A 24,132-nucleotide genomic window follows, 5' to 3' on the forward strand; every position below is an offset into this window, starting at 1 on the left:
AAAGAAAACCATATTCAGTCTTTTGTGTTCAGCCATTTTGTTTTAGGCTGTTTTTTTAATTAATGACTTTCACATCCATACCCTACATCAATTAGTGTGATGCAGTCAGAAATATTATGATTTACTACCTTAGAATGACATCCAGTGAGTGCTTTTGATGCCTTCAGCCTACAACTTACCTTCAACATCATCTTTAAAGACGTGGATCTGTATTATTTTTGTAAAGTAAGCTTTAATACTCACCCCATTATTAGACAGATACTCATACATATTCTGTTCTTCACTTTGAGACTCAATTCCCCAATCTCCCTACTGTAGGTCAGCTGTTAATAAATATTAAACAATCCACTGTGTGCATATTTTAATTTATTCAGGTAAATGAAATGGTCTGATCGAGACAGTTTCCATCTGTGTACCACCTGAACAGTGCAAGGATATTTGCAATATTTACAGGATTTTTTTTTTTTTTTAGAATATCAAATCAAACAGTATATTTTTAGGAGGTAGTAAGAAACCATGAAAATGCACACAGACATGGGGAGAACATACACTGTCTAAGCATGTAGCAATGGACATTAGGGCTGAACACAAGATGTTGGGGCTCTGAGGCAGTAACCTCAACCACTAAGTCATCGTGCATTTATATAACATTTTTATGCTCCTCTTGATTTCTACCATTCAGCCCAGAGTATAGAAGACATATATGCTTTGCACTCTGGTGGCTACACTAAGTGCATTACATGCACTCTAGTGAAGTATATAGGAAATACAGAAAATAGATGACTACTAGATGGTGAGGCTTAAGCAAGCAAAATTACAATAAGATAGGTCAATTAAGTATTTCTAAAAACTTTTAAAATATTGCCTTACTCAAGTTCTCCAATGCTTGTACACCTTTCTAAAACAGCACAAAGTTCAGCCAGATGCTCGGTTTGAAAGTCGCACTTTTTCAAACTGCGTGAAAAAAGGAATACATATTAAAGAAGGATCCTTCTAAAAGTGAGACAAGCAGCCATAATAGACTTATAACAGAGTCTTATTATTTGTTACCTGATTCTCTTTGCAACACCTGGACCATTTTTATAGTTCAGACTTCCACTGAAAGAAAACAATAGGCATTTTAAATAAATCACCCACATTGTGCATTAGCACTGCACTCACTTCTGTATGTTGAATGTTGTATTTTTCACAATTCACTAGTGCCATTGCAATGAATGCACCTTACTTCTGCAATACCTTGTTAATATAGCCAGTAAAAAGTATTCACACCACCAGGATGCTATCTGAAGCCTAATTTGCAGCTCCTAACAAGTCAAATTAAAAGTAAAAGATTTTCTCCAAAGCTGCTAATTTTAGTTTAAGTATTCTTACATAACAGAGCACAAATCATCAGATGGACATGCTTTTTTATCTTTTTTACGTATTAAAAACAAAATAAAATGTCATTCTTCATACTATTACCTCTGTTGTCTCATATACTTTTATAAATTTTGGATCACTAATATCAAAACATGTTTCTCGTTACAGTATTTCCAGACCTCTTCTCAGCATAATATACATTAGATAATTCATCTTAACACAAAATAATGTTAATTCTTCCCCATTTTACCACCCCCTCCCAATTCGTCATTAACAAGTGTCTCACCACTCCCACTGATGCTATAATCTGATTTTAATCCATACCGTTCTTTTCAAAACTTTATCGAACCACATATCCTTGAACCCTTAGCATTCTTCAGTTACGGACATTCTCCTCACCATTTCTCAGCTTTTCTTAATGTTATGCTTACCTTCCCTATCACCTCAAAAGAATAAAATCCTCCTATATATTCTAAGGTTATTGATCCTCATCAACACATCACTCCATCCTATGTCTCCCGCACAGCCTTTGGCATTGGCTATGAGACTCCCCTCTCCATTAACAATAGCTGGCCATTTTCCTCTTCTGTTCAGCCCTTCTATTCATCTCCTGTCTCTAACAATGCAAACAGCCTACTATTGGGGATTTCATTGTCTTGTATCTCCTCCCATTTTTACACACTTACCCCATATGACCTTTACATCAACACAGTTCAAAAACATTTACACATATCCAGCCTCCTCTCCAATACTGTCTGTCCCCTACATTATACACACTACACTGACTATGAGTCCTGAACCATCTCTGTGTATCCATCTCATATACTGGTCTAGTACAGTCTGTAGAATCATTAGCCTGGCTATCCTGTTTGTAATTCTCTACCATTCCTTCTTTGAAATGTGAACTATGCCTCACCTCTGAGTCAAGATCTCTGTTTCCTGACCATGCTCACTTAAGTTCAAGCCTGCATATATTTTCTCACATCTCAAATCTTACATCACCCATTTCCTGTCTTGTCATACCACACAATACCTAGCCTCTCATCCTGTATGCCTTTCAATACTCCTTTTTTTTAACCAACCAAGCCTTAGCTGCTAATTTTAGCTGTTCAGAGTACAGACATCCACCTTCTGGAAGATTATATAACTCCTTACATTTGTTCCATTCCCAAAAAGTCTAACCCCAGCTTCTAGGTTTTGATTAAAAAGATCATCTATCTACTCCATATATCTCTTTCCACTTCTTCCAGCTCATCATTCTTCCCTCCACCCTTATTTCTGGATTATTTCAAATCTAAAGCTTAAACATCCCTAACTACTGCATGCACACCCCTCATTTACCAATATTTTGACAAAATGTCCTACATGTTCAGCTGCTACTACCTTTTTTCACTTTCTTCTCAAACTCTGAAGCCTCTATTACCACATACAAGACTGTTGCTGCCATAAAAAAGGAAGTTATGCACTTACCATAACATTCCATCCATGTTATTCATCTTCATTTTTCCTTGACCTGTGGGTTCGGTTCCGAATAACGGAACCAGCTAGGCCATTACTATAGTTCACAAGGACCATAACCTCTCGAGCCTAAGTCCTACCCAGGCTGCTCCTCTCCCAATTACCTCAGATTGAGTTTGCAGATAGAAAGACAGGCATTATAAACCTAATAATATCTTCATGGAGACCATATCTAGTGTTATAGGTGAAAAAATTAATAACTAGGACCATAACTCATTCTACCAAGAGATCTGAAGGGAAGGGGGATGCAGGGTGGGGAGTCAAGGATAAATGAAGACAGACAACACAGATGGAATGTTGTGGTAAGTACATAAGTTCTTTATCTGATGTTGTCAATCTTCATTTATTCCTTGACCTGTAGGACAGAGTCCCCAGCTACCTTAGATCTTGGGAGGACTCATGGAAGAATATTCCTGAGCACCATATAACCAAATGAAGTTCTTCTCCTAGAGACCAAATCCAATTTGTAATGAGTAATGAAGGTATGTGGGGTAGCCCATGTTGCTGCTGCAAAACTCTCATTTGTGTGAGCGTGAGATTGGAACACTGCTGAAGTAGAGACTGGTAGAGTGAGCCTTAACAGGCCCAGGTAATTCAGCTTTCCTCTTGTTGTATATAAAGGAAATTTCATCTTTTAGCCAACTAGCTAAAGTGACTTTAGTAACTGGCTTGCCCATTTTAGTACTTGCAAAGGAAACAAACAGTTGGTCAAACTTATGTCTTATGTTCTATGAAGACAAAAGTGTAATTGTCTACGAACTTCTAACAAATGCAAACAGTGTTCTCCTTTGTTTGAGTAATTGGGAAAAACACTGGTAGGCTGATTGCCTGATTGATGTTCTTTTCTGAGACCGCCTTTGGCAAAAAGGAAGGGTTTATTCTTAGTAAACCCTGTCTTTGTGGAACATCAGATAAGGTGGTTTGCAAGATAAAGTTTGAATTTGAGAAATCCATCTAGCAGAAGTTATTGCAACCAAAAGTATAGTTTTCCAAGGCAAGAACTTCAAGTCGCAGTCAGCAGAAGGCTCAAAGGGGGAATGAACTATTGTCTGCAACACTAAGTTTAAATCCCAAGGTGTATATCAATCCATATATGGGGGATTTAACATCAAGGTCCCTTTTAAAAATGCTTTGCAAAGGCTATATAAAATCAAAGAACATTCTTTAAACACATTATGAAAATATGAGATAGCCGCTAGTTGAACCCTGATGGTAGAGGAAGGGCAGCCCCTTCTTCGAACAGTAAAGCTAAAAATTCTAAGACTTTATTGATAGGAGCAGAGAAAGGATCAATGTTATCCTCATGAGCACAGAAGCAAAACCTCTTCCATTTACTACTGTAGAGTTTTCCGGTGGAAGGCATGCGGGAGGCCAACAGAATCTTACAAACTGGGGAAGAAAGTTTATTATACCTGGCAATCAATGCAACTGGAGAAGCCAAGCCAAGAGTTTGTGATTTTGAAGATTGGGGTGAACTAATCTCTCTGGATGGGATAGGAGATCTGGATCTGGGTCCAGAGTCCACGGTCGTTGCATCAGATAAGCCAAAGAAAGGGGAACCATATCTGTCAAGGCCAGAAGGGAGCAATGAGGATTACTTTGCTCTTCAACCTCATCTCTTTCTTTAGAAATTGAGGAATCAATTGGAAGGGAGGAAAGGAGTACAGGAGTCTGGAGGGCCAATCGTACAGGAGAGTGTCTCTCAGGGACTCCGCTTCAGGGGGACAAGGGCAAAGTAGCTGCTGCTCTTGATGTTCAGAGGCAATGCAAAAATGTAGCAGCAAGGCTGGCCCCAGCGATGAAAGATCTTTTCCGCCACACTCGGATTGAGAGATCACTCATGAAGCAGAAGAATTCATCTGCTCAGTGTGTCTGCTATCACACTGGATCTCCCCGGAATATGCATTGTTATCAGACAGCAGTTGGAAGAGATCACTCACTGCCAGATGAGTGCTTCTAGACAAAGGGAGTATGACTTGGTTCCTCTCTGTTTGTTGATGTACCAAACTACAGACATATTCCCTGTTTGAATCTCAGTCGTTCCTACAGAGAGAGTAGCTTGAAAAGCCTGCAACGTTAAAAGCACTGCCCTCAGCTCTAGAACACTGATATGCAAGCTGGCCTCCATGGAGGACCAATAGCCTTGGACTGTATTGCCCAAATAATGCTCCCCCACACCATCTGGGAGGTGTCTGTGGTCACTACGGCTTGGGGATGATATGTGACAAAGGCGTGGCCCTGGAGAATTTCCTCTGATTGGATCCATCAAGCTAGGTCTTCCTTGCAACAGTTGGTAATCAAAATATGGGGTGACATTAGTTGATACAGAATGGACCACTGGGATGCTAGAAACCATTGCAATATTCTCATATGACATCTCGCCAGGTGGATTAACGTGATGGTCATCACCATCAAACCTAGAGCTTGCAGAACTAGCCATGTGGGCACTGTTCTGCTTCTGATGATCTTTTCCACTTTTCTTAATCTTTTGCAATCTCAGCTAAGGTAGAGAGGATATGCATTGGTATTTAGTACTGCTGCTATGAATTCTATATTTTTAGTAGGAGTTAGATGAATTTTTTTGTAATTTACAATAACCCCCAGGTTAGCGCAGGTCTGGAGAACATAGTCTCTTGCTTGTTCTAGAAGATGCCTAGTGGGAGCTAAGGAACCAATCATCTAAGTACAGAAACACCCAAACTCAGTGTAATCTCAAGTGAGCTGCGGCTACTGCCATGCATCTGGTGAACATCCTGGGGGCTGTGGTTAGACCAAACAGCAGGGCTCTGAATTGGTAATGACTGGCTCCCAGCTGAAAGTGGAGAAATCTCCTGGAGTGCTTGTCCATTTTAATGTGGTAATATGCATCCTGGAAATCTATAGAGCACATCCAATCATCTTTCCCTAGAAATGGGAGAAAAGACTGAATTGTGACCATCCAGAATTGTTTGTCAAACAGATTTATTCCAAACACTTAGATCCAAAAATTGGCCTCCAGTCCCCTGTCTTTTTTGTCACTAAAAAGAATATTGAGTAAATTTCGGATTCTCTCTGGTCTGGTGGGATCTCCTGGCTGACTCTTTTTTCTAACAGTTTCTGAATTTCTAGCACTGCTGGTTTCTGCTGACTGGGTGGACCATCAGGGATTTTCTTGCAACTTTGAGGAGGTGGAAAGAAGCGTATGGAGAAACCTCAGGTTATAATCATCTGCACCCAAACATTAGAAGTTATTTGGAGCGAGGCATGTCAGTGCAGGGATAAGCATCCCTTGACTGCCTCCAGAGGAAGGCAATTGGGCCTCCTTTCAGGAGTGCTGGAAGAGTTTGCCAGGAAAGGTATCTCTGGAACCCTGATTTTGCAGGCCACCTCTGCCACATGGATGATGTCTTCCATTAAAGCTCCCCACCCCACCCTTAGGGGAGCCACTACCACGTGTGTCCTGGAAAGGCCCTTGGAACTTTTTGAACCACATTTTCCTTTTGCTCTGGTTCCTTGAAAAGGACCATTGAGGAGTAGAAAAACAAACGCCCACTGCAGAGAGGGGCTTTCCATCCTTTTCACACCTGGACAACGTTTCTTGCACTTTTGGGCCAAAAAGGGATGATCCATCAAAGGAGGCATTGATGAATGAAGACTTGAATGGCTCTGCAAATTCACACAAGCACCATCCATACATGTCTCCTTATGGCTACTCCTGATCCTGCTGCTGTAGTCATCCCTTTGGTTGCATGTGCTTTGAGCCTCATGGGCAAATTCAAAATGGACTCTAGGGTGGCCAACTGCAAAGCAACTTTGTCTTGGACTTTGTCAGATACGGCTTCTGCCAGGGTATCAGATAACTCCTTAATCAGATCCCTCTGGAATCTGCTGAAATGTGCAATAAAGTTCAAAGCCTGCAATGCAAAGGTCAATGAAGCATAAACCCACTTTCCTAACCTATCCATCGCCTGATACTCTTGTATTGGGAGGATGGATAGTGGAACTTTCCTCTTCAATTCCTTTTTTTGTGACTGCCGCTACCAGCATAGCATCTACCAATAATCCGTTTGTCCAAAACTGATAGTCCTCTGGTGCAGTTAAAATTTTATCTGGCATCTTGGGGATAGGTTCTATGGTGTCAGGAGCCTTCCACACCAACAGCAAGATCAACTTAATGAGCTTGTCAGCAGGCAGAGTAACCCAAGAGGAAGATGGTCAAGTGCTGAAGGCCAGCAGGTACCCTGATTCCTTTGAAGACAGATTTTGAGACATCCAGCCACCCTCTGTTTAAGGATGTCAAGGATGTCACCAAAGTAGACATCTTCTGGGAGTGAGTGTGGGGAACCCTCCCCTTCATCAAAATCAGTGTCCTCTGTAATGGATTCCTCCAGGAATCTAAGTGTTTCCTCAAATACTTCCTCTTTTGAGGACCCTCCTCAGTGGGTGATCTGCGGAGGTATCAGAAGAGGACAAAACCTGAGTAGGTGCCTCCTGCAGCTTCGGTGCTCACTGTTCAGGTGTTGGAATTGGAGGAAGCTCTGGATAAGGAGAAGGATCAGGGAACTGCTCTGACAAGATAGGAGCCAAATTGATGTCCACAGTGGACAGGGCCCTCTCTATGGCCTGAAAGGCTGGCTGCGCTGAAGAGGAAAGGGAGTCCAGAACCGAGAAAGACTGCCTCAGAAATGTGGTCACTCCCCACTCCAAAAAAAACATCTCTGAAGCTGGGGTACAGCTAATGCATGCTGAAGCTCAAAGGTGCAGAGATGGCAAAGAAAAAAAATGGAGTTGAGCCCCACCTCACAGAATCAAAAGTGTAGCCATGACCCCAAGAGTTCTCAGGATCCTAAAGAGCCAAAGAACTCAGGGTAGAAATCAGTACCAGAGATGAAGATCTCATTGGAACCAAAGCAGCTGGCACAGGGAAGATCAGAGCCGGAATCTCTAGAGCCTCAGAGGAGATCAGAGAAGAAATACTGGGTGGAGTTGCAGAAAGAAGGGTTCCAGACCCAGAAAGGAATGGAATTGATGACATACCTGAAAATCCCCTTACCACAAGGAGCTGGTCCACCAACCTCAACACATCCATTTCTGTCAGACTCTTGGTAGAATGAGATTACTGGGTGGATAGATACTTTGGTCTTTCTAAAAAGGGGTAGGTGCTTGACCAGCAAAGGGGTCTTTTAATCTAGTAGTGATACTGTTTGTTTCCAGGATGTACAAAAGGTTTATCAAAACAGGGTCCAGCGATGACATGTATGCCAGACAAAGAACACCTCTCAGATGTCTGCATGATACTGAGTAAAGAGACAAGGCTTTGAGGTGATCAACATAGGACATTGTGTTTACTGTCTGCATTCTTTTTGTTAGGAACCTTTGTGGACATTCCAGTTGCTGCATGTGTCTTTTCAAGTACATACCAAAGAGAGTATTATACTCTATTATGGGTCTGATGAGGGACTAGTACAGTGGTATGATGACTTCTCCGGCTACAGATGCCATACCCTTGCTTCTAAGTTGAGCAACACCGAAGGATTTTCTTTTTACCTTGTTAACATTTTGGTCAAGGGCTAGATTACTATCTACATGAGTTCCCAGATCCCTTACCACTGAATTAACTTTTAAAGACAGTTTATTGATGAAGTAGTTACCTGGGGTGGTAGACTTCCCAAAAGGTACTATAATGCATTTCTTGGAATTGAATTTTAAGCCATGGCTTTGGTACCAAGCATTTGTCTGTATCAGACCTTCCTGAAGGCTGTTCTTACCTTGGGGGGTTTCAGTGACTGCTCCCAGTTTGCAATCATCTGCGAACTTGGTTAGTTGAAGGTCTGACATCCAAGAAATAAATGCCAAACAGGAGTGGGCTCAGCACAGAGCCCTAGGGGACTCCACTGGTGATTGGCCTTTTTGTGGAGATTGCCTTACTGATTCTAACCTCCTAGGTCATATCAGTGAGCCCTAGAAGGCATACCCTTGCTTATAAGTTGAGCAACACAGAAGGATTTTCTTCTTACCTTGGTAACATGTTGGTGGAAGGATAGATTATTATCTACATGAGTTCCCAGATCCCTTACCACTGAACCAACTTTTAAAGGCAGTTTATTGATGAAGTAGTTACCTGGGGTAGTAGACTTCCCAAAAGGTACTATAATGCATTTCTTGGTAATGGGTTTTAAACCATGGGTTTGTCACCAGGCATTTGTCTGTATTAGACCTTCCTGAAGGCTGTTCTCACATTCAGGGGCTTCAATGGCTGCTCCCAGTTTGCAATCATCTGTGAACTTGGTTACCCGAAGGTCTTTGACATCCAAGAAGTAAATGTCAACTGGGAGAGTATAGATTCAAGAGGATCCTTGAATTCTTGGCTTTGGATCCGAAGTTTTTAAAAGTTTTGCTGGTGGATCCGACAAAAGAGCAAAGTCAAAGTCGAGGTAGAATGATGATCAGGAGACGTTTTATGTGACTTCTTGTCCTTTGTAACAGAATCACCCCTTTTAATTTGTTTTTAAGGGGGTTGAGCCCCAGCAACTAGAGCAGAATGTTTGGAAGGAAGAAGACCCCTCAGGATAAGCTTATTCTTCTTGTCAATCAAAGTTCTAGAATTAAAGCATGCACAAATATCACAGTCTACCTCTAAGTGTTTTGGGCATAAGTTGTATGCACATTCTGTGTGGGTGTCAGAGTTTGAAATCTTGTGCCCACGAGAAACACATTTTTTGAAACCAGAACGTTTGTTCAATGTTTCTAAACACTAATGGAAAAATCTCAACAAAAACAATCAATGACAAGAAGGTATATCCAGAAAAGATAGACAGGACTTTTTTTTATTACAAAAGGAAAGAAAAGTCTAACAACAATAGTATTAAAGGGCATAAAAAGTACAAGAAGGGGAAAGAAAAGACTGCCAACAATGGTACTGACAGGTGCTCAAGGAGTACAAGAAAAGTCCATCAGTGGTGGAAAAGAATGTAATAATAAAAAGGGTACAAGGGAGCTATAGAGAAACAACTATAAATGTGTAAGAAGAATCTAAATGGAATTGTCATCTTCTTTCGGCTGTTCCCATTAGGAGTCGCCACAGTGGATCATCTGTTTCCATTTCTTCCTGTCCTCTGCATAGGTTCATAGGTTCATAGGTTCATACTAGGCTATCTGCCCGAGGGCATTTACAAGCCTAGCCCATCGTTTTGTGGCTTACGCCACCCCTTTAGTATGGGGAACTATACCCATTATTTTGCTGTGCCTCTGTCGAGCAGTGACACTGAGGTAATCCCTGGGGTACATCTTGCTCTGTCACACCAACCACCTGCATGTCCTCTCTCACCACATCCATAAACCTTATCTTAGGCCTTCCTCTTTTCCTGTTACCTGGCAGCTTCATCCTTAGCATCTTTTTCCCAATATACTCTGCATCCCTCCTCAGCACATGTCCAAACCAACGTAATCTTGCCTCTCTGGATTTGTCTCCAAACCTTCCAACCTGGGCTGACCCTCTAATATACTTATTCCAAATCCTGTCCACCCTCGTCACACCCAGTGCAAATCTTAACATCTTTAACTCTGCCACATCCAGCTCTAACTCCTGCCTTTTTGTCAATGCCACTGTCTCCAACCCATATAACATAGCTGGTCTTACTACCCTCTTGTAGACCTTCCCTTTGACTCTTATTGGTACTCGTCTGTCACAAATCACTCCTGAAACTCTTCTCCACCCACTCCATCCTGCCTGTACTCTCTTCTTCACCTCTCTTCCACACTCACCATTACTCTGAACTATTGATCCCAAGTATTTAAACTCATCCACCTTCGCCACCTCTACTCCTTGCATCCTCACCATTCCTCTATTCTCCCTCTCATTGACACACATATATTCTGTCTTAGTCCTGCTGACCTTCATTCCTCTTCTCTCTAGAGCATATCTCCATCTCTCCAGGGTCTCCTCCACCTGTTCCCTACTCTCAATACAGATCACAATGTCATCTGCAAACATCATAGTCCATGGGGACTCCTGTCTGATCTCATCTGTCAACCTGTCCATCACCATTGCAAATAAGAAAGGGCTTAGAGCTGATCCTTGTTGTAATCCCCCCTCCACCTTAAATGCATCCGTCACTCCCACCACCGACCTCACCACTGTCAAACTGTCAAATGGAATTAAAATCACTTAAACAAAAATACTAGCAAATAAACAACTCCCAGCACTCAAGATCTCGTAATCCGCATCTGTTCTCAATGGCAGCAAATGAGATCTGGGTTATGTTAGGTTGGTAGGGCATTATGGGTAAAGGGAGAAGGTCAAGAGTTCAAGGATCCTATGATGTGGAAAAAGTGGATGATCTGGATCCAAGGGTCAGATCAAAACAGTCAAGGAATGAAGGAAAATAGAGAACATCAGATATGATGCTGTAACTGTTTTTAAAAATTGTGTATTGCATGCGCCAAGATTTTTGCTCAACACATGCTTAATAGCCTGCCAATGTTTGCAAAGTTGACCTTTTGTGGACAAACTTGTGAACACCTGTGTTTTGGTTATGTATTCTTTTTTAAAAAAATCCATATACACCCCCCCCCCCCCCACACACACACACACACACACACATATATAGATATCTATATCTATCTATTTATCTATCTATCTATATATATATATATATATATATATATATATATATATATATATATATATATATATATATATATATATATGGGTTTACTTTGGAATATCAAAATACTGAAATGTTGAATTTCAGTATCTTGAGACCAAAGTGTTGAAACTGCAGTTGCGCAAAACTGCATAGTATCGAACCCGGAAATGCTGAATCCGCAGTAGTGATGGCGCGTTAGGTAAGTGTAATGTTTTTTAAGGGTTTTGGGGAGGGTTTGTATGTATATGTATGTGAATGTGTTGGAGAGTTTTAGTTGTGGGTTAGGGTAGGTAGGTAAGAGTGTGAGTGTGTAAGTGTTGAGAGTGGTGGTGTTTGTATGTATGTGATGTGTGTTTGTGCAAGGGAGGTGTAGAATGTGTGGTGGTGGGTTTTCTGTCTTACGGTTTTTAGTGCAACCTCGGAGTCAGTACACACACACACACACACACACACACATGTATATATTTATATATATATATATATATATATATATATATATATATATATATATATATATATGTATATATATATACATATATATATATGTGTGTGTATGTATATGTGGGGGGTGCAGCCCCCCACATGGGGAGTGTAGGGGGGCTTGCCCCTCTGCTTATAGGAAGGGTGTGTGTGTGTGTGTGTTTGTTTTGTTGTGTCCGTGTGTGTTGTTCTGGTTTGTTGTAGTGTCGGGAGGTAGGTATATATGTGTTTGCTTGTGTGGTGTAGTGTTTTTTCAACAGTCGCGGCTTTGAATTTCACGGTTTTGGGGTTTCGGGTTTGTGAGTTTTAGGCTTTATAGTCTCGAGATACTGAAATTCGATATTTTAGTATTTCAGGATTATAAAGTGAATATATATATATATATATATATATATATATATATATATATATATATATAGTTTACCATCAGAAGGTCGAACCTGACCCCATCGAATGATGGGATCATCGACCCACTTCCGCAAAACTGACAATGTCAAATTCTGACACTGTCAATATACAACTCACCATAAACCTCGGAATGGGCTTTAACATGGGTCGAGATGGGGGCGAGATTCATACTTTGACAATGTCGGATTCGACATTATCGCCGTTTGACGTCCAGACTTCAAATGAAGTGAGTTTGATCGAACCCACTTCGCCCTTCTGATTGTCATCCTAAATATATATATATATATATATATATATATATATATATATATATATGTATATACACACACACACACACACACACATATATATTATATATATATATATATATATATATATATATATATATATATATATATATGCAAAGAGTTTATAAGCTCGAAATACTGAAATCTCGAATTTCAGTATCTCGAGTTCATAAAGTGGAAGGATCGGAAGATCGCAACCCCAGAAGTGAGAAATTCAAAATCTGGAATGTGGGAGATTTTGAATTTCTCACTTCTGGGGTTGCGCTGTGTTCATGGATTCAGGTAAGTGTTTATGTTTAAGGGTGTTGGGTAGGGGCTGTAGTGTGTGTGTTACTGTGTGTTGTTACTGTGATGTTTGTGTGCGAGAGAATTTAATTTGTGTGGTGGTGTTTTGTGGCTGTGTGTATGTAGTGCAACTTTGGAGTTAGAATATTTAAGTAGGGGGGTATGGGGGTGCAGGGGGGGCTTGTCCCCCTGCATATCATAAGGGTAAGTGTGTGTGCTTATTTAGTTGTGTGCGTGTGTGTTGTAATGGTGTTTGAAAGTGTTGGGAGTTTGAATTTCATGGTTTTGCAGCTTCAGGATTTAGGGCTTCGTGATTGTGTAATTTCAGGTATTTGGATTTTCTACTTTATAGGCTCGAGATTCTATAATTTGAGATTTCAGAATTTCTATCTTATAAAGTGAATCCATTATATATATATATATATATATATATATATATATATATATATATATATATATAAGTACAGATCCTTTTACAATAGTTTTCCAACCTTAAGGGGTAAGACGCCTCCCTCCCATAAGGAAAAAAATAGGCCACAGGGAAAACTGGTACTTATAAGCAACAAAGCTGCTCGCTGAGAATCCTAAGAAATCAGGACAAAAGAATCCTGCACTGTAGACATGCTTAGCTGAGACTTCAGAGTAATCAAGCAATTATAACTTGTTTGGAAGTCAAAATGTCTTTATTGAAAAACAAATAGATGAGTGTTTTCATCATTAAATCAACTTCATCAGATCTAAATCTAGTTTACATGATGTAGTATTTATGTGCTTTAACAGAAAGATAATTGTTAATTAACTCAAGTTGGGGTAATAAATGTATGTTATAGGCTGTTCATCCAAGCTACAATAGGTAAGTCTCATCTTTCACACCTGTTCTCATATCTACTTCTGTTGGTAGCTAACTGGTTACAGCTTGCAAGCTGTATTCCTATCCTATGTGGCTAATGCCTAATTGATACAAACACTTTATATAAATCTTGTCCCTGGCTATGTATAAGTATTACTACATCATTGTATTTGTGATGTGATAAGTAGATGCTATTTACCATATTTAGATGAAGCAACAAGCACTAAAAAATATGTGACAACTAGTCAAATTAAAATCAAGTATTATACTGTAGTAATTATAACTGCAACTAGTCATTATAATGTGGCTGAATCTGTAAGTGGGACCACCTACCATGTATTCTTTACGATAGAACCATACCACTCCTTCCATGACAGGATGAATTTAACTTTCTAGTGATATATCAATTATAAGTGTGTTCAGAGAGAATATGAGTTAATTAACAATGATCTCTGTGTTAAAGCTGATAAATACTGCAAGTCATGATAAAGGACCAAGATGCTGCTTTTAGAATACCTCTAGAATCCAACCATTTCCAAAAAGCCATAGATGAAGCCAAGGCCTGGTAGAGTGTGCCTTGACCCTGACTGGAATAATTTTGCTGTGGTAAGGATAACAAAAGTTAATAGCCTTAGGCGACCATTGGAAATAGTCTGACTTGATACAGGTTGCCCCTTCTTACCTTCATAACTGATTCACAGATATGAAAGACTTAGTTCTGTCAAGACAGTACTCGAGTTGCCTGTGGGCACCCAAGCTATGGAGCATCCTTTGTCCCTCATTTTTAGGTTCTGGAAAAAAAATGGGGAGATGGATAGTTTGGCTAAAAATAAACTCATATGCCACTTTAAGCATAAAAGAAGGATTAGATATCAAAGAAGCCCAATCTCAGTCGAATATCAGATAGAGTTGGTTCAGCATAAGACCTTGCAACTCAGATAACCGTTCTTGCAGAGGTAGAGTAATCATTAAAACTGCATCTGATGTCAGTTTTCATTCAGTCCTTAACTATTGGGTTTGAATCTGACTTCAGATCTGACTTGGTCATTTACTAAAGCTTGTGGCCACAAAAAACTCTTCAGCACTTCCCCTACAGTAATGCACCAACCCCTAACATAAATCAGATCTTATTTGCTGCTTTTCATGAAAGATGTGGTTAGCCAATGAAGTCTTGAGCATTTGTTACGATGTATGATTTTCTGCATTTTTTTCTTTCCCTTCTTTTAAACTCAGTGTAGATCTTTTATACCATTGTTGGTAATTTTCTTCCCCTACTTTTTCTATTACCTTACTGTGTACACATCTGCATAATTATCTTACCATAGTTGGTATTTTTCTCCCGTTTTTATCCTTACTTTTCCTATCAAAAAAAAAAACTTCCTCTTTCTATTTTTTCTTTAAAATCATCATATCACCCGGCTTAACACAATGTCAGAAGTGTGGGCATAAATTACCCTTATCAGATGCCCATCTTTTAGGTGTATATTGTTTAGCTCTCAACATTTACAGGAGGACTGTACTCTCTGCAAGAATTTCAATCCAAGGGCCTTAGCAGAAAGGAAAAATAAATTAATATTGAAAGGTTTGCTTCCATCTTCATTTGGAGATGCTATCTCTGGGGCTCAATCCCCCGAAATGAAAGTTAAGGAGACCTTGGCTAAGTTCCAAGGCCATCTATTTCTTCCATGCCTTTATCGAAAATGCCAAAGAAAAAATCTAAAACGGATTCTAAATCTGCTCCATTCCTCTCTCCTTCAGATCTGATGAGAAACTTTTTGGATCCAGGCTCTTCCAATCTGAAGATTCTTCCAAGGACAAGATATTCTCCAAGGTTGGATCCAGTTCCTTCTAGGGTTCACTCTCCCTTCCTGAAGAGATGCCATGCAAGGTGACCATCCCTTGTATTATCTCGTTCTTCCAGGAGTCTAACTGAGGAAGATGAGGAAAGGATAATGAGGAAGTTGCTCTCAGAGTGGATTTAGATGGGCGTTCTTCTGGTTCCTACCCCTTCAGGTCAGGCAGCCCATCCATCTCTTACACCACCATTGTCTACTCCTTCTCTAATCCCACCAATGTTTTCAGAGTCCCTGGATCTGAACCTTCTGGATCCATTCTGCTCTAATCTGAAGATTCCTTTATCTTCTTATCTGAAGACTTCTCTGAGTGCACCAATTCTGACTTCTTCGTATCCAGAAGACTCTCAGAGCTGAAGCTGCCTTGTTGGGTCTGCAGCACTGAAGTCAACTGTGAGGTTTTCAGAGCCATCTCTGCCCCTCGGAGCTTCAGCATTGAAAAGCTCAGCTCCAGCATCCACTTCAGGTGGATTGCTCTTGGGCCAGAGGCAGAGAGTGATCCAGAAGCTTGTCTTCTTGCAGCTGCTGTCTTTTATTTCTCTGGGGTGATCTGCTTTCAAGGTTGTGAAAAGAGTGTTTTCTATTCTGACAGAATGGACAGATCCACCCCTTTGGATCTACAATCCAGTTCCTAAATGTCTCTGTGCTCGGAGCTACATCATTCTACGCCACAGGAACAGCCAGCCCAAGGCCTCCAGATCACCCAAAAGGGTGTTACAATATCTCCTGACACTTCACCAGATCATCCCTAAGATGAAGTACAAAAGGAGGCACTTGGACTCTCTGTAATAATCAGTCTCGGATTTTGATGAGGGAGAAGGGGCCCCATGATCATCACCAGAAAACGTCTCATTTGGAGACATTCTTGAGATCCTTAAACAGAGAGGTGGTTGGACCTTCACCAACCCTTCACCAGAGGAATCAGTATTTCTGGAAGCCTTTGCAGCTGGCCCATCTACCTCATGAGTTTCTCTGCCCACTGGCAAGCTCATTGGTTTGGTCTCTAGGTGGGTGTGGAAGGAGCCTAACTCATTTGAGCCAATCCCTAAGAGGCCAGATCAGATTTTGGCTCCAACAGCTGGGAAGGAATTCTGGAGTAAGATGGTGCCAGTGGATGCCATGATCATGGTGGCAGCCACTAAGAAGGAACTTAAGTTCCTCAGTCCATCCCCCTAAATGGAAGTCTAGGGCGATGGACAGGTTTGGGAAGTGTGTTCTATGCTTCAGCGACCTTTGCCTTTAGGTCGCTGAACTATTTGGCACATTTTACCAGACTACAAAAGGGACTTGATCAAAGAACTTTTAAAATCCCTTTCAGGGACCACTACTGCTGAGACTCAATCGTTTGTAGCCTTTCAGTTGGCTACCCTCCAATCCATTTCAAATTCATCCATGAAGCTTATCCCGCATAGAGCCAAAGGTGCCTCAAGGACAGCGGGTGCAGGCATTTCCATTAGGAGGCATGCCTGGATGCACTTATGTGATTTTGTGGAGCCTTTCAAGTCCTCATTCATCAATGTTCCCTTTGACAGCATTTCATTGTTTTACCCAAAAGTGAAAGACGCACTCTCTAGATGTGAGAAGGATGGAAAGAGCATCTCTGCAGTAAGAGTAAATTTTTCACCTCCTCAAAGATCCTTTTCTCAGAATCAACAAGGTGGTCAGAAGATGTGGTTCCGAAAGTTCCAGGGTCCTTTCCAGGACACACATGGAGATACTTCCCCTAGGAGGCAGAGGGGAGAACTCTAGTGGACAGCAATGCCTCCGCAGCAGATGAGGCCCACAAAACCAGAGGTCCAGAGATTTTTTTCTCTGATAGACACAACCAGTGCTCCTGAAAGAAGGCCCAATTGTCCACCTCTGGAAGCAACTGAGGGTTGACTATCCCTGCACCTGGCAGCCTGGCTAGATATAACAAGAAACACTTGGGTGCAGGGGATTATTTATCTAACTGTATGCAATATTCTTGATGTTCCACCCAGTCAGAAGAAAGAAGCAGCAATAGAAATACAAAAACTGTTAGAAAAAGCAGTCCTCTAATAGGTCCCCTCAGACCAGATAGAATCTGGAACTTACTCAAGATTCTTTTTAATGCCAAAGAAAACAAGGGACTGGAGGCCAATTCTGGACCTCAGTGAATTGAATAAATCAGTTTAGCGTACAAAGTTTCAGATGGTCATGGTTCAATCCATTCTACCCTTTCTAGGCAAGGATAACTGGATGTGCTTGATAGACCTTTAGGATGCATGCTATAATATAAAAATGAACAGACAATCCAGAAGGCATTTACGCTTCTGGCTGAGAGCCAGTCAGTATCATTTCAGAGTACTGCCTTTGGCTTCACCACAGCCCTCCGAGTGTTCAACAAATGCATGGCAGCAGTAGTGGCTCACTTGAGACTGCAGGGATTGCGAGTGTTTCCATATCTAGACAACTGGCTCATTACCTCCCTGACCAGGCATCTACTATTACCAGCAAGAGAGCAGGTGATCCAGACTTGTTCTCATCTAAGGATAACCACAAATTACAAGAATTCTCAGCTACAACCAAGTCAATCCTTGGAATTCAGAGGAGCACTCTTCAACATGACTTCAGTTACAGTTTCCCTTCTTCTTTCAAGAGTACAGACTATTAGATCCCAGGTCAGAAAAATAATTCACAGTACTAAAATTTCAGACAGCTTAATTCTTCAAGTCTTGGGGTCAATGCCAGCTGCCATTATCTTAGTGCCTTTAACAAAATGCCATAAGAGAATTCTCCAGTGGATGGCAACACAACGGTCAGTTCAATTACTCAGGTATGCAAACAATACCATTGGTGGCGGATTCAATCAAATCAGTTTCTACAAGGTCATCCTTTCATTTTCCCTCAATCCAAGGTCACAGTGACCATGGACGCTTCCCAGACTGGGTGGGTGGGGGGCACTTCCTGGCGAAAACAGTCCAAGGAACATGGTCCCCCGAATTGGCCAATTTGCATACCAATGTTCTAGAGATGACAGCAGTGCTCTTAACACTGCAGGCCTTCCAAGATGTTCTCCCTTTTGGAACAATTGTGATTCAAGCAGACAATATGTCAGTTGTTTGGTACATCACCAAGCAAGGAGGAACCAAATCCTACACCTTGTGTCAAGAAGCACTCAGAGTGTGGCAATGGGCAATTTCATCCAATCGCTTTCTAATAGAAACACACATTCCATGGAATTCCAATGTGATAGCAGAGAAATTGAGCAGGTCCATTCCCCTATATCATGAGTGGTCTCTCAACAAGAAAGTGACAGATATGATTTTCTGTCAATGGGGCCAGCCTTGCTGCAATCTTTTTACATCTCCCCTAAACAAGTGCAGCAGCTTCTTTGCCCTGATCCCCCAACAATGGGAATCACTGAGGGACAGTCTACTCCATGATTGGCCCCTCAGACTCCTTTATGCCTACTCCTCAACTACCCTATTTCCTAAATTTCCTACAGAAAGCTGCCTGGTTGAAGAGCAAAGTCATCCTCATTGCTCCTTATTGTCCTCAACAAATTTGGTTCCCATTTCTTTGGCCTCATCTAATATATCCACCTTGGATTCTGGAGCTGATTCCAGATTTTATGTCTCACCCAACAGGCATGCTTCACCTGGGCATCTCAAACCTCAAGCCAACAGAGTGGTTTCTCCAATTCATTTAATAGTCAGACAATTGATGCTCTCTTCCCCTGCCATCATATACTTTTGTCTTCCCATAGGGCTTCTACAAGAAAACTTTATAGAAGGAAATAGAAAAGGCTTGTTTCCTGGCCACAACAAAGATGCATTGACCCATTCTCAGCTCCTGTTCAATGTGTATCTGATTTTTTGTCAACGTTTTTTAATGAGGGAGCTAGTTCCTCAGTGATTAAAGTTCAGTTAGCAGCAATCTCTAATTTTCATACTGGATTTGAGAAATCTTCTTTGGTTGTGTCAAAACTTTGTAAAGCATTTTTGAGAGGCACACTTCTATTGAGACCACTATATAAACACCGTACTCCACCATGGGATTTGAACTTGGTACTGCAAGCCTTGACTCATTCTCCCTTTGAACCAGCAGCAATACGTAATCTTAAGTTTCTGACCTGGAAAAATATCTTTTTAGAGGCCATTACCTCTGCTAGATGAATTTCAGAACTTCAAGCATTATCATATAAACCTCCATATTTGATCTTTTGTAAGGATAGAGTCACTTTACATACCAATGCATCTTTCCTTCCCAAGTTGGTGTCAGAATGCACTATCAGTCTATTAATTTGCCAGTGTTCTTTGCAAAAAAAGGTGACTACATATTGCATTTGTTGGATGTTCACAGACAATTACATTGTTACTTACACAGAGCAAAAGAAATTGGAAAGACAGATCAATTACTTGTATCCTTTGCAGATTCCAAATTGGGCAAATCTGTGGCAAAGGTGACTTAGCCAGATGGCTGACAGATTGTATAGCATTAATTTACAGCAAATTAAGTCTATCTTTACCAAGATATTTAAGAGCCCATTTGACTAGATCCATGGCTACTTCTTCAGTATTTCTCTCTAGATAATATGTGTGGCCGCAAATGGGTCCAAACCTCATACTTTTATTACTCATTACAAACTGGTTCTGTTCTCGAGGGAGGGTAAGAGCAGCTTTTGGCTCAGTTGTGCTCAGGAATTTATTTCCTTAGAGGCTACCCAGGATTTTAGGTAGCTGGGGACTCTGTCCCAACATTTGAGAATAGAATGAAAATTAACAACGTCAGATAAAGAAGTTATGTATTTACCATAATGTTTCATTTGTGTTGTCCATTTTCATTTTTCCTCAAACTCCCACCCACCAACCCCCATGCATTGCTTTTATTAAGTTTCGGAAGAATGAGAGACTTTAAGGACACCGCTGTCCTTAATATTGAGCTCCAGATATGACCTTTTTGTCAAGAAATTTTTAGCAGTCTTTTGTACTTTACATAAGACAGCAAACAAGATCTGAGATATCTTAGGGGTTGGTGCATTATGGGTAGAGGAAGACCTTGAGAGTTTTTGGTGGCCACGAGCTTTAGTAATGGCTGAGTTGGATCTAAGGGTCGGATCCAAATCCAACAGTTGAGGAAGAATGAAAATGGACAATACAGATGGAACGTTATGGGAAGTATATAACTTATTTTTTCCATGTTAGGAACCTCAGCTTACACAGGTTAGCTGATTCAAATGGAGTATGTTACATTCTCTAACACAAAATTAAGATCCTAAGGAGAGACCACCGGTTTTCTTGGAGGCCTCTTAGACAAAACCCCTTTCAAAAACATTCTGACATTAGAATGCATTGAAAGAAGAGGATCCATGGACAGATATGCTGAAATGATCCTTGATGGAGGAGTAAGGAAGGTCATGGGATAGTAACTCACACAAATATTGTAAAACTAGAGAACAACTAGCCTGAATTAATGCTGGTTATATAGTTGGCACCAACTAGAAACACTTTTCCATTTCTTGCCTCCATTAGTACCTTTTCCACATCCTCAGTATAAGGGTACCTAAAGGTAATGAAGACCCTATCATCCAGGCAGCCAACTGAAGTTGACTGTGGTCTGGGTGTATCAAACACCACCTGGTCTTGTGTGATTAGATCAAGTCTGTGAAGAATTGCACCTGGTCATTTTGAAAAAGGGAAAAGCAATGTTGCCTGGGTCAGAGGGAGGCACCACAATGATCTGAAACTTCAGAAGTATCCTGGATATCTATGGAAAAGGTAGAAAAGCATACAGGAATATTCCTGTTGAAGGAAAAGAAAATGCACCTATCTTTCAGGCCTTCTTGCATGGAGACCTGGAGCAGAATCTTGTCAGGTGATTGTCCAGAGAAGAGGTAAACAGGTCTACTTGAGGAAGTCCTCACAGATGGATCAAATTTCAGAAGACACCCCAAATCTAGTTTCTATTTGTGAGGGTCTGCCCATGTCCTGCTAAGATTGCTTGCCACACAATTCAGTTCTGACAGAATGTAGGATGCCTGTAGAGTGAGTTTGTGCTGGAAACAAGGAGGGAGAAGGAGAGACCTGGGTTTAAGAATATTTGTGGTCTCCACCAAGTGATTTCTCTTCTGGCAAACCCCAGCACTGGGGTTTGAAAAGACAAAGGCTGTTGATGCTGGGACCAAAAAGACTTCAGATACAATTTTATATTTCTCATGTGGGGTTTTGCCAAGATTTGCATGAGAATCAGATGCCATGAGACGCAAAATCCTGAGGCATTCCCTCATAGTGTCCAAAGTCTGAGTGGAAGCCCTTAAAAACAGATCTTGATACAGATCTATTTTTTTTTTCCTGTGGGAGAAAAGTTCTTTGAACTGAGGTGACTAGATGACACCCCAGGAACACAATCCTCTGTAAAGGAGTTGGAAAAGTCTTTTGCTGGAAAGGCTCACCTAGACTCTGCTACGGTTTGCTGTGAGGAAAAGGTTTTTGTTTGCTTTTTATTTGTTGTATTTTGTATTGCTTTACTGACTTTTTCTATTTTGTATACTGTGATTTGTTTTCTTTATACTGTGTTTTACTTGTATTCTGCTTTTAACTGCATATTAAAACATGAACACAGACCACACCTCTGCCTCTTGTGAATAAGACAGAAATTAGAATAGGTAAATTCAGGAGTCATCCATACATTAAAAGAGCTCAGTTCATAGGTTCATAGCTTAGTACTTAGGTTGAGGGGCACACTGTGTAGGTTAGTTAATCATCTGATCAGCTAGGAACTAAACCTTCTATTTAAGGGGTAAAATAAAAAAATTCAGAGCTTTATGGGAAAGGCTCACCCAGACTCTGCTACAGTTTGAAAAGAGACCACAGCTCTCCCACCTGGTCACTGTTGTGTTCTTAAACACCACTGCCTTTCTAGTTGCCTGCCCCTTATGTTAATTTGACCATATATCTCATTTCCTCTCTGCTTTTACTGGCTGGTGTGAGTAAGCACAAAATTATCATTTTGTGAAATCGCTCCCCTTCAACTATTTAAATTTATTGGCCATGCTATTGTATTCCATAGTGCCAGAATACAAAAGTGACCACCCCTTTTCAATCTATCTAGCTGTTTTAAAAATAGTGACTGTCCACTAAAACCTCATTTTTTAGACAGGTAAAACTTAAGTTACCTACTTTCACATCTAACTCCTCTAGTGCACATTGCAGTGTTTAGGATAAACCTTTTTTTTCATCTTACCTTTAAGCACCTCTTGCAAGACCACCAGTTATTGGAGAGCCCACATTCTGCCTCTCAGTAGTCATCTTGGGATTAGTGCTTTTGTTTTCTCCTGGTGAGAGAAGGAGTGCAGTTACATTATTTCCTGGAGACTGCTATCACCAGAAAGCTTAATAACTGCTTTATAGGTGACAGCTTGGAATATGTGCTTATATTCTGATCCTGGTGAGAGCAGGAGCAGAGTGCATCGATTCCTGACTCTTTCTGGTTGGAGAGTGAGTGTCTGTGCTTAACGTACCTGATTGGTCTGGTTGCTATTCAAGGCATCTACCAGAAAAAGGCTACAAGCCTGTAAACCCTTGCATCATCTGGGAGAAGACTGTGGATCACCAAACAGGCCGTGGCCTGCTTCTCTTCTTGGGATTGGTGCTATCATTTTACTTCTGGTGAGAGAAGAAGCAAAGGAGTATTGTATCCTAACAGAGTGAAGCTGTGCTGAGACCAGCATTAGTAGAAGCCAGGCAGTAACCATTCATGTGCCTCCCCTCTTTTCATCATTCTTGACAAGCTAATTCTTTATTTTTCAGTAAGTACTGCTTGATTTCTTTCTAACCTCAGAATATCTGCCTAAATACTTCATCCTTAAAATTTCAGTCTACATATTAGTTTTCCCTCAAGTGTTTGGCAGTGCTCTGTACAGACTCAGACACGTTGAGTGACATGTTTCCTATAAAGAAATATATAAGGAAACAGCTCCAGTACTTAGTAATAATGACCATCCCTCCTGGCATGTCTAAAGGTCAGTTCCCAGTGCTTTATCCTATTAACCTGGTGAACTCTGGCATTCTGAGGAAGTGTAGCAACTGCCTCATGTACACAGACAACCCTCTCTTACCTCCCAACACTCAGACATGTGAGAGATGCACTTGTATATCCAAACTGTAATGCACTCTCAAGCCAAGACCAGAATAGCTGGTCAAGACGAGAAGGTCACTACCTGCACCACACCACATGCAACACACAGCCCTCCAGAACATCCACCATCAGAGCTCTCACATAAAAACACAAACCACACACCTACATTTGGAGAGTCACTCAATAGAAATCTACCCAAACAGCAGAGACCTCCAAGGCAGAAATGCACTTGACCACCACAACACAGTACAAACCACAAGACACATAGCTCACCTACACAGTGTGTCCCTCAACCTAAGCCCCTAAGGCAAAACAGCTTTCCCAGTACACTAATCATAATTCACTCAATAGTGAGGCACACTGAT

At 40.9% G+C, this 24,132-nt stretch overlaps 1 protein-coding gene across 2 annotated transcripts in view; it reads right to left on the bottom strand.

Moving 5' to 3' along the window:
• Positions 1 to 24,132, bottom strand: part of LOC122809712 (protein NLRC5-like) — a 1,339,659-nt gene that overhangs the window by 880,458 nt on the left and 435,069 nt on the right. For both annotated transcript variants that reach the window (XM_044081407.1, XR_006365941.1), the window contains exons 12-13: positions 1,051 to 1,098; positions 871 to 954 (exon numbers count right to left, since the gene is read on the bottom strand). In XM_044081407.1, the coding sequence (XP_043937342.1) occupies positions 871 to 954; positions 1,051 to 1,098 (132 nt within the window). The remainder of the gene's footprint in view (positions 1 to 870; positions 955 to 1,050; positions 1,099 to 24,132) is intronic.

This window comes from Protopterus annectens, chromosome 8.part0, assembly GCF_019279795.1.
Source record: "Protopterus annectens isolate FY-2018-M chromosome 8.part0, PAN1.0, whole genome shotgun sequence".
NCBI lineage: Eukaryota > Metazoa > Chordata > Ceratodontiformes > Protopteridae > Protopterus > Protopterus annectens.